This window comes from Callospermophilus lateralis, chromosome 1, assembly GCF_048772815.1.
Source record: "Callospermophilus lateralis isolate mCalLat2 chromosome 1, mCalLat2.hap1, whole genome shotgun sequence".
Classification (NCBI taxonomy): domain Eukaryota; kingdom Metazoa; phylum Chordata; class Mammalia; order Rodentia; family Sciuridae; genus Callospermophilus; species Callospermophilus lateralis.
The window spans coordinates 154,831,501-154,843,756 of record NC_135305.1 but is presented as its reverse complement, the minus strand read 5'-3'; the positions used below and the strand labels follow the sequence as shown (position 1 = coordinate 154,843,756).

Sequence of the window (12,256 nt, the reverse complement as noted above, 5' to 3'; positions counted from 1 at the left end):
GAAGAAACACAAAACCAAACAAAAACTTCATTTCTTTCTCCCCGATCCCACAAAAGCAGAGTTCTATAAATCAGCTTGGTCTACAGTCAGAATAGTAAAAAACAATGGAATAATGAAATTTAGTCATCATTCAAAGAATTTCAACTAAAAATGTATCTCCCTGCGTCTCACTCAAAGAGCACCAGAAGGTAGTTTGATAACCTGTTGGTGAGAATGTAAATTTTGATGCAACCTTTCTAGAGTGCAATTTGGCAATGTCCGTCTACATCTCAATGCACATCCTACAGATACACCACACAGGATTGTTTTCAAGTTGCAACATGCTGTGCAGCATTGCCAGTGACAGCCAAAACAATGAAAGCAAGGGAAAGGCTAAGCAGCCTGTGGACCGTGAACACACACTGGATCTGGGTAAGAGAGCCTAGTATACTGGAACATGAAATGCTCTCTGAGGCATGGTAATGAGTGAAAACACGGGATACAGAATAGCATGAATATTATCAATACTATGATCTCATTCCTACAGATATGTTTTTAGTAAGCAAATGTACCTATCTATGAATTAAACTTCACTATAAGAATATAAAAAATTACTAATGGTTTCTTCAGTGCAGTGGGGTTGAAAAAAGGAAAAAGAAAGGAAATAATCACTTTTCACTTTGTATCTTTGGAAGTGCTTGAATTTTTTTCCTAAGCGGATATATTGCCCTAATACATCTGAAAAGAAATAAGATCAGCTTTAATTTTTAATTGCTTTATGAAAAATAAAGTCTGTCTTGCTTTTTGTTAATCGTGCATCTTTCTGTACCTTGTTTCCTTCATACACCCATCCCAGACTCTTTACGCCAAAAGCCACCTGGTTGGCTGAGACATCTAAACATGTGACAGGCTGGCCGTAGACATAATGGAGGGTTCTGGCTGAGTCTTCAGCTTTTAGCAGGTATACCAGGTCTCCAGCAGTGGCCACTGCCACAGGGTACCTTCCAGTATCTGGAACTATTTCAAGGTAGTCAACCTGTTAAAGGATAAGAGTTGTTTAGTCCTACAATGTCCTCAACATGGTCAAAAATAGCAAATTACTTCTATACATCAGTAAGAAGACCAGCAACCCTACAGAAAAAGACAAGCAAAGGGATTGTTTACAGAAATGAAACCCCGTTTTTTAAAAAATATTTTTTAGTTGTAGATGGACCCATTTATTTATTCATTCATTCATTCATTTATTTATTTATTTACTTTTATGTGGTGCTGAGGATGGAACCCAGTGCCTCACATGTGCTAAGCCAATGCTCTACCACTCAGCCCCACAAACAGTTTTTGCTCAAATGAAATGATGTTCATAGTGAAAGATACACAAATACACCCCTGAAAAGTAAAACACAGAGTGAAAACTCATTGAAAACTCATTTTTCACCTGTCATATCAGTGAAGATCAGTAAGTCTGAGAACACATTGGGTTGGGACACTCATGTTTATGGTTACCACTTGCTATTGGTGGGGATAAAATCTGGTCCAGCTCATCAAAGGAAATCTGAGAATTCTTCCAAAATGTCAAATGAACACACTCTCACACCCAGCAATTCCACTTCTGAGAATGTACTTGTAAATAAACCCATATGCAAAACAATTGTGGGCAATGTTATTCATTGCAGTGCTATTTTGTCATAGCTAAAAACTGGAAAAGTTTCAACATTCACTACCAAAAGACTAATAACTTAAAATACATCTATATATTGAGATACCATGCAGTCACAGAAGAAAGCATGAAGATATTTTTTATAAACTGATACAAATGGGATACCTCCAAGATAAATTTGAAGGAGAAAGTAAGGATGCAAGCAAGGTAAGAGGATTTCTAGTGTGCTAATGTGTATAAAAGACGGGACAGAGAGGTATACAATGCATGAACCTTCCCACAATGCTTTCCTTCAGGGAGGGAAATGGGCTGTGAGACTAGGGCTGTGAGACTAGGTGCCAAGGGGATTGCCCACTGTTAGTGTTTCCCAATGTGTCTTTTAAATTCTGAACTGTGAGGGTATAGTAGCTATTTGAAACAAAACAAAATATATTTTTATTTTTGTACAAGAAACTAAGAAAATAAATTCATTCAGTGCAAAATTAACAAAACCATATTTTAACAAATTTGTGTAAATGCCATAAATATGTTACAAAAAGGTTAAAAAAGATTATCTGAGTTAACTGCTATCACCCAGTTTCCATGTCAGGCAATGATTCCAAATGATTCCATTTGGCCATCTAGGGGTAGGAAGCCAGCACTTCAGTACTCCAGACTACACTAGACTACACTAGACTACACTAGTGCTAGCGCCTTCTCTAATTTGCACGGGATGAGGAACCTTTCAAAAATTATTTGCTTTCTTCTATTCTTGAGGGGCACATTTCTTTCTAGTGCAGTTCACACCAAGTTTTCCCTCCTCGAATAAATTATGAGAGCATGAGTGCTGAAGGTGAGACACACTGTGTAATTATGAAAATCCACGGTATAAAAGAACAGCACTGCCCTGACAGCATGCCAAATGAGTTCAAAATCCTGAATTCTGAAGACTGTCCAGAGGAGCTTGAAAGACAGTAAACATCCGGGTCACTCTACTAATCCTTGGGCTCAACCATGTAAGTAGCAGCCCAACACCCTGAGCCATGGGTCCATCACAAAGGACGGATGCTCCAGGCTAACACTGCAAACCTGGGAACACTGCCAATACTATTCAGGAAGCATGTCTGGGGAAAAAGAAAACGTTCAGCTTTCTGGGCTGGGGAGTACTTTTTCTAGGGATACCCAGCACATCCTGTGGCACCTCCTTACCCAGAGTAAGAAATAGACATAAAAATGTATTATAACACACACCTCCAACAATGCTTCATCTCTTTTCTAAAACTCATTCCTCATTTTCCTAAAGTGGACATTCCAAGTCCAGCCATTTAACTTCATCTTGTCGCTGGATTTTTGACAGACCAAAAAGCTCAGATTGACAGTGGTTGTGCCATTTTCTGGGAGCTGTAAAGTACTTCAAAAAGCTTCCAGTCTATGCCAGGACACCTTATTGCCAAGGCAGGATTTATACCTTATAGGGGGATTCGCATTTTTTTTTTTTAAATCAGGAATTGAATCCAGAGGCGCTTAACCAACAAGTCACATCCCCAGCCCATTTTATTTTTTATTTAGAAATAGGGTCTCATTAAGTTGCTTATGGCCTTGCTAAGTTGCTGAGACTGGCTTTGAGCTTAGGATCCTCTTGCCCCAGCCTCCCAAGCCACTGGGATTACAGGTATGTGCCACTGTGCCTGGCTTGAATCTTAAATAATCATCTTAGTTCATATAATTATTGCTGGTCTATAGTGTCCTTCAGTCAGAGACAAAATAATAAGCACTGTGGTAGTTTACATAATAAAGAAAGATATTATACTTTCATTTTTTTAAATAAAACCCCAAAGATAAGATGACAGCATCAGGCAGTTTGCAGGGAATACTACTCCAAACTGCAGAGACCTAATCCTTTTTTGGGTGGGTGGGGGGCTGGTACCAGATATTGAGCTCAGGGACATTAACCCTTGAAGGGACAAGAAGTCCGAGGAAGTGAAATATTAATGCCTTGGCTTTTAAGTTATTCAAATTTAACAAGATTTCTACCAGAGAGAAAATTGAGAAAGATTAAGGGCTGGTTCTAGGTTAGGCCATCAATTCATTATTCAATGTACCCTTTTCTGTGCACTCTCCCAATTAGTGCCAAAATCCAGTTTGTTTACATTAAATCCAAATTCAGCACGGATACTTCCTTCCAACAAAAATCATCTCCATACAAAATCAGATTCTCATACAACTGCACTCTGAAATAAGCTCTATGTAAAGATTCCTTAGCTGGCTCAGCTTCATATGTGACATCCTGGAACATGGCTATCCAATTAACACTGACTCAAATCTATTTTCACTCAAGAGTTGCTCTTAATCCCAGGTTTGACAACCTTAGGACAAAGAAAGTGTAGGATGAAAACCTTCCTTCCATATGGACCTGGACAGCACTGTTGAACTCATTTTCACTTCCGCATTCAGCCAGAAACTGATCTCAGACTTCCAGGGGTGAGCAGAAGTCTACCATTTTAGTCTAGAGGAGGGTGAGGACCACAGTGATGAGAAACTCTGGCCCTGAAATCAGTCCTGAGGTTGGCATATTTTGGGTTTTCTTTCTGCAGTACTGGATCAAATTCAGGGCCTCCCACAGGCTAGACAAGTGTGCTACCACTGATCCAGGCGGCCCAGCTCTGAGATTTAAACCACAACTTCTTAGATCTGGGGCTAGGCAATTCACCTTAAGCCTCTCCTGGATTCTGGGTAAATGGAGAGGATAATACCAACTATTTTGCAGGCTGACATGAGATTTATGGAAATAGGAGCCCATAGGAAGCCCCAGGTGAACAGGAGCTGCCACCATCCTATTTGTTTATAGTAGACCCAGAGATTCCAAGAAGAGAAAACAAGTTCACCAGAATAAAGGCTTACCAGTTTCTGAACTTCAAATTCTGCAGCAATCTGCCAGTACCCCTCTTCATTGGGATACAACATCACAACATCAAAAGCGGAAGCTGTGGCAACTGTGGCATCGTCCTTGCTGAGGGCCAGCGCCTGTATTCTTGCATCATGCTCAAAATGATGAATAGGATACTTCCCAGTCCTCAAGTCCCAAATATTAAGAAATCCTAGGTAGGAAGAAACCATGCAGGTAACAACTTTAAATTCACTTAGTATGTATGATCTTATAAGAATCATGCAATCGTTTTGAACAATCAATAAAAAAAAAAGAAAAAAAAAGAATCATGCAATCATTTTATTTTTCAAAATTCAACAAGAAATAATTGCATGGACATAACAGAGTCTACAGCTATTTGGATGAATCCAGCTCCACTACTTGCTAACTGTAAGACTTGGAGGAGTTACTCCATAGTTGTGAGTCTCTTTCTCCACCTGTAAAACTAAAGGTAACATTACTTACTGCACAGGACTGCTGGGCTTAGGAGACCAACTGTGTAAAATGCTGAGGACGGGCCATTCTAGTTATCTCCAATTTGTATGCATCCTATAGTGCCTGCTGTAAGTGTATTTATTCTACCAATAATGCTAATTTCCTTTCTATTGCTCATCCACAAATCCAGTCCCATTTCCTGTAACTTCCTATCGCCTAGAATAAAGCTCTTCATTTTTTTCTCTTTCCAATCTATCTTCCCATCACCCTTTGCTCTTGCCTTGAATTTGGTCTCTGAACTATAAACGCCTTGAATTTTAGGTTCTTACTGTAAACTATCATTCAGCTCACATAAAGTTAAAATAAAGTAATACATCTGGGCCACTTTGCAAGACTTTCAAACTGTCAGTAGCCTAAGCAGGTGAGCACACAAAAGCACAGCTTTCCTCAAGCTCAGCGTTAGAATATAAGACAGTGTGCTCTCTAAGGAGATGCAGATCCCGAAAGGCTCCACGGAACGACGCATTCCCCTGATGAATATTTTGCCAAATTCTCTCCATTCTGACTCAGAGGGAAAAGCTGTGCCACAGGAAATGCCCATAGTTTGCCCATTAGATAGGAGATGGGCTCTCCCAGTCCAGGAAGTGCTGTCTTCACAGGGGGCTCTCGCAAATGCTCTGCACTGCATGTGTCTGTATGTGTTTTGAGACATTGCCACCAACAGTCAAGAGAAATAAAAGCTGCTACTTGCATGGAGCTTTCAAGGGTCCAGACTCCTTGTCTCCTCTCAGGGAGGCACATCAAGAACTCATTTTGCGTAAGAGAAGAAACAGAAGCTAAGCTGAAATTCAGCGAGAGAGGTGCAGGATGAGTGGTTATGTTTACAAGTGCATGAAATAACAAGGAGCGTGCTGAGTAACTGCCATACACCAACAAACTCACCCCGTTCTGCCAAGCATGGAGGCTGTTGAGCCACAGCTCACTCTAAGCACACATGGAGTTTATCTATAAACACATTTTTCACTATTGATTAAGTATTTTGGTTTTGTTGGCATCATTTTTCCAACAAACTGAAAGAACTAGATGCAATAAAATACACCTCACCCCCCAAAGTTGAGTTTCACAGAGCTATCTTGAGAAGGACTTTTTTGGGTTTTTTAAATTTATTTTGGTACCAGGGATTGAACCCAGGGGTGCTTAAACAGCCAGCCATATCCACACCCCTTTTTAATATTTTATTAGAGACAGGGTCTCATTGAATTGCTTAGGGCCTTGTAAGTTGCTGAGGCTGGCTTTGAACTTATGATCCTCCTGCCTCAGCCTTCCAAGCTACTAGGCTTACAGGCATTTGACATTGCACCCGGATAAGGACCTTTTTAGGGCTGGGGCTGGGGATCAGTAGTAGAGCACTTGCCTAGCATGTGTGAGGCCTTGGGTTCAATCCTCAGCACTACATAAAAGTAAATACATAGAATAAAGGTATTGTAAAAAAAAATTCTTAAAAAAACAAAAAAAAGGACCTTTTTAGATAAAAATATATTCCAGGGCTCCATGAATTTAATGGCCATACAGTTCTCCAACATCCCTTTTAATGCCTAAGCATTAGGACTGGTATTGCTTTTTGAAGAACTGACCCTTTATGATAAAGCAATACCCCTCTGTATCCCTGGTTATAATTTTTTCTGTGAAATCCACTTTTTCTGTACTTGCCAAAACCACTCCAGCTTTCTTCTGGTTACTGTTGGTAGCTGGATCTTCACCTTTTTACTCTGCCTCATGTCTTCAAAGTGGGTTTCTTATAGACAGTAAATAGTCTTGCTGTTAGCTGGGGTATTTAGATTATTTAGTATACTTAATGTGATTATGATGAGGTTGGGCTTAATCTACCACTTTGCTATTTGTTTTTTGTTTGTCCTATCTGTTCTTTGCTACCTTCCCCCACCCACTCTCTCTTTTGATTGTTTGGGTTGAGTTTGCATTGATATTATTTTGATTCCTTTGTTGGCTTATGAGTCAAAATTCTTCACTGTATTATTTTATTTATTACTTTAGCATTTTAAGATGCATGACTGACTAAGCACAGTCTCCCTTCAAGGGTATTTGCACCTCACAAAGTGGAGAACTTGACAGCAATATGCTTGCATTTCTCCCCTCCCAGCCATTGTGCTCCTGGCATACTTTTTATTTCTGCATTATGTGATAAGCCTTGCATACACTGTTATTTTTGCATAAGCAGGCAATTATCATTTAGACAGATTTAAATAATAAGAAAAAGAGCCATTTCTTTTTACCCACAAAATCACCACTTCTGGTGTTCTTCTACTTACATCAACATTATAAAATCCTGCAGCTTCTGCAAGGTTTGCAATTTCCCTCTGAACTGTGTAGCTGGGTATGTGACCCAAAAGCACAGCTGCAAGAATGGGCACAGCAACCGACAGAGAGGGATGTTCGAATGAAGGCTAATATTATAAATGGTCAACTTATTAGTAGTTAATCATGGCTACTTTTACAACCTCAAAACTTCACAGACTTGAACTGTGAATACTTGAATTATAAAAATATTCTATAATACTGTAGTTGATCATCATCCATGTTGATAATCAAAGAGGAATTAATGTAATAATGCATTCAACAAATATTTATTGAGCCCCTGCTTGGTGCCCATGCACTGCTGTAGGCACTGGGAATGCTGTAGTGAATCAGATAAAACAAAAAAGTCCCTGATTGCATACAACTGACTTTCTAGTGGCATCTACAAAGTACCTCACCTGGGAGCACATAAAGATTAGAAGAATGCAGGGTTGGGGTTGTGGCTCAGTGGTAGAGTGCTTGCTTAGCATGTATGAGGCACTAGGTTCGATTCTCAGCACCATGTACAAATAAGTGAAAATAAAAAGTCCATCAACAACTAAAAAATATATTTAAAAAAGATTAGAAGAATGTGATCCCTATTCTCACAAAACACATACTAGAAGAAAACAAACATTTTAGTTACTAAAATGTAAAATTAAACACAACATAAAGTTTAACCTTCTATCACAGTATCACTCCATTTTCAGGTCCCCAAAAATGGAGTGGCTAACTTTTCCAAAGACTTCAAGTTGAACTAGGTCCACATTCACTGCATGACTAAGGAAGAACTAGTCAATGCCTCTCAGAGCCAAAGAAATCTGCTTTTCAAATAGGTCTGTTTTAAACAAAATCTGATATAGATTCATTCAAAAGACCAAGTTTTCTCATACTGCAGATGCAGCAATTAAGAGACTTGGCTTTGGACATCGTGTGGATTTATAAAAGTGGCAGAGTTGTGTCCTTCTCTGCTCCCCACAGCAGTGAATTCTGAGTGCTGAACAGGGCCTAACATCAGTGAAGGCTTGCTGGATGTTTGTCTCATGTTTCAGTAAGGGAGCATTTGGTTTTAAGAAACAGAATCCAGTGAAATTGGCTTAAACACATCAGGAAAACAGCCCAAAAAGGAACAGCTGTCATATAGTCCAAGGGTAGAAAATGCAAGAGATCAGAACCAGAACAAGGAAGACACTGGAAACAAGGCAGAGCTTGTCTTCAATTCTGACAGTTTCATTTTTTCTCTCTGCACAATCCAGCTTTCTCTTGTCCCTGAGTAGATGAAGAATAGTGGCTGTCCCCATTCCACAAGGTCTTCTACTCCGAGCCCACAAGTCTGAGTCCGAGTCCATGAAAGGTTTCCCCATCCCTTGTCCAATCAGCTGAGGCCAAAAGGCAACTCAAATCCTACATTCCTGCCTTCCTCTAGAGGGGGATGCAAAGGGACTTCAAAGCAAGGAGACACCCCAAAGGTGTCCACCACACCCACCCTGCATATTACACCAAAGGAAAACAAGAAAAATCCTCAGCAAAGGCAAAGGGAGGTTCTAAGCAGCTTCTTGGTGATTTAAGAAGCAGGTCTCAGTTACCATTTCCTGCACCAGCCATGATCTGCCAGGCATAAGCCTTAAGAGTCAAAGTTGATGACCCCCATTTTGCCTCACATCAGACTAGAAGGTGGAGCAGGTGTCGTTTTACGTTGAAATCTGATGTGGTGCTGGGATGAATGGTACTGCTCTCCTCCCAAGAAATATGAAAGGATGCAGACAAAGGAAACTGGGTCTTTCTAAGACTCTGAAAGAAGATAATGAGGACAGACCAAGGCCCCCCAAATTAGGTGGGGGCAGGGTCTGGCAGCCCCACCTGCTTCCTGAGCTCAGGACTCTCCACCTTGATGGAAAGGAAAGAAGACCTGACGGAAGGAACTCCAGTGGCCCTAGACTAGCAACAGCCATTAATGATGACATGAGTAATGAGGGCGGCTTTTGGAGGAGACATAAAGCTGCTCAGCAGCTGTGGACGGGCACCCATGCCAGTTTGCAGCATGCCCCTCCCACCTCCCAGAGGAGGCCAGCCAGAGTGTGGTAATGAAACTGCATATAGTGGAAATGGGATCTAAATGAGTTTAAACTGATTTATGTTAGCTTTTGTAAAGATTACTAGGTATCTGGAAAGTGCTACCACTGTGAAATAATGTTGACAATCCTTAAGACCTCTGCCTAATGGTACTTGCACAGAGTATTTATATTCCTCGTCATGGGAACAAGGACCATAATGGATACCATTTTTGTTTTATTAGGGATGCATATTTAAATTAATCTGCTATTTGCCTAAACAATTAGCTGCTTCTGTTTGTGTGCACAAAGCCAAAACTGCAATTAGGCTTCCATCAAAAAGATAAGTCCCAACTAAAACTGTCCCGGTGGAGCCATAAGAGCTCAGGGCACAACTTTCCAAAATTACTTTTTAGCATAATGGTAATTATGTTAATTGCTTGAAAGGTAAATAACCGCTGAACTGGTTTTGGAAAAAAACACAATTGGTATTGCCCCTCCCCTTTGATCTTTTCCATGCACCATAAAATTTAAAACAAGTTAACAGTTTAAAAAGTCAAATGCTGGTCACTTCTTGAACTACAGCTTGTCTTGTGCCGTTTGGTGCCTTCTTGATTAGAACTCATTTTAGTTTTGAGTTCCTCTTCGTGAGCTTACACCTGAAGTTTGGTTTCAGTTTCATAATAGTTAAATAGACAGGATCAATTAACTGTGTTCAGAGACACGAATGAAGCTGAATGTTTATAAACACAGCTGGCAATCTCAATTTCCACCATGTAAGTAACAGTTACCCATAAGAAATTAAGCAGAAGTCAAAAGAAATCCTACAACAAGGGAAAGGCATTCTAACAAAAAGTGAAACTAAGCAGCACAATTCACAATAGTTAAATTGTGGAGCCAACTCAGACGCCCTTCAGTAGATGAATGGATAGGGAAACTGTGGTATATATTCACAATGGAACATTACTCAGCATTTAAAGAGAATAAAATCATGGCATTTGCAGGTAAATGGATGGAGTTGGAGAATATAATGCTAAGTGAAGCAAGCCAATCCCAAAAAACCAAAGGCCGAATTTTTCTTTGATATGAGGATGCTGACTCAGAATGCCGATGGAGGGGACCATGAGAGGAATGGAGGAACTTTAGATTGGGCAAAGGGGAGGGAGGGTAAGGGAGGGGGCAAGGGGGTAGGAATGATGGTGGAATGAGTTAGACATCGGTACCCTAAGTACATGTATGAAGACCCGAATGGTGTGAAAATATTTTGTATACAATCAGTGACTTGAAAAATTGTGCTCTATATGTGTAATATGAAATGAATTGCATTCTACTATCATATATAACAAATTTGAATAAATTTTTTAAAAAGTTAAACTAAATGTGTACCTCTCCATTCATCAATTCCTCACAACAGCACTTAAATTGTGGGCCAGAGACACAAAGGAAGTATAAAGTTTGAGAGGACAAAAAAAGTTTTGCTCTCATCGAAGAGGGGCCTGCCAATAGGAGAGTAATACCAGAGAAAACAAAGTCATGAAAAAGAGCTAAGCCATGAGGGTCTTGACAGGAAAAAGCTGAATGAAGTGCACTCTTGCCCAGATGCTGAGTGTTATCCTGGACAGGACAGCTACCACAGTGCTGAGGCTGGACTCTGCTGCCTATAGCAAACAAATAAATAGGAAGTATTCTAGAAACTGCATGTTAGATTATGATCTGAATGGGCTTAAGACCAGTGAAGGGACTGGTTAGGACATAAGCAAAGCAGAGACCAGATATGAGATCACCAAGCAGAAAGGGATGACAAAGGAAGAGGAAGGAAGGATGAATTCCATATTTAGTACCTCTCAAGTTCAAAACAGAAAGAACATCTGAGAAAGAATAAGAAATTAAGACACAGTAAACTGCAAAGCAGGCAAATGGTACACTGTGAGACTGTGGCAATAAGAGTCAAAGGAAAAATGGATGGAGAAGTCAAAGATTCTGGACTGGCTCTTCTACAGAGGCAAGTACTGAGTAGGCAAATAATATGAAAGAGACACCACTGCACACACAGCCTCGGATGCCTTGCACTTGAACAAAGTAGAAGTTATTCACCAGAGCGAACCAGGGACTGGTCAAAGCAGAGGTCACAGGGAAGAGACTGGGGAGTCCAGAGGGCTGGGGGACTGCTTGGTGGTGGGTAATAAGGGAGGACTTATTTTTCACCATGTACTCCTGGGTAATATTTTAATTCTTTCTATGAGTAATACTATGTAACAAATTATAATTTGTGTATACAACTTTATAAGTAATAATTTCATTAGTGACTGGATTTTTTCCAATCATAATCTACATCATTTTAGAATCAACATTTAATTTTGGTGTACAAAAAAATAAAATAAAACTCAAATTCTACCTATGGCCCACTGATGATGGGTTTAGGTGAATTAGACTCCAAAGGAATCCAAAACATCACTGCCCCCACCTCCCCTGGACCAAATGGGAGCAAGACATCCCAGCACAGGACATGGCCAAGGGCCAGCGTGCATTAAGCCTTAGCCTCTGTTCCTTTTAAAATAGATTTTATTTCTACAAGGAAAGTATGTATATCATCAAAAAACACCCACGTGGTTGAGTAACACCACTATGCAATATTTAGAAACAAAATCTCAAAATAATGATGATTCCTAATGGATATATGGGAGTTTATCACACATTCACTTCAATTTTGCATGTTTTGAATTTTTCATAATAAAAGAGTTTAAAAAAAATAAGTTGAAGGGTTAACACTAAGAAGTAAAAGTATATTAACTTGCGTTTTGTACATTTCCTTTCTACATATATTTTACTGAGGATAGAATCCAGCATCTTGCACATGGCTAGGCAAGTACTCTACCA

General features: G+C 39.8%; 1 protein-coding gene across 1 annotated transcript in view; it reads right to left on the bottom strand.

Moving 5' to 3' along the window:
• Fbxw8 (F-box and WD repeat domain containing 8) overlaps positions 1–12,256 on the bottom strand; it is a 111,026-nt gene that overhangs the window by 38,106 nt on the left and 60,664 nt on the right. The window contains exons 6-7 of the mRNA XM_076855167.1: positions 4,517–4,713; positions 809–1,015 (exon numbers count right to left, since the gene is read on the bottom strand). Coding sequence (XP_076711282.1) covers positions 809–1,015; positions 4,517–4,713 — 404 coding nt within the window. The remainder of the gene's footprint in view (positions 1–808; positions 1,016–4,516; positions 4,714–12,256) is intronic.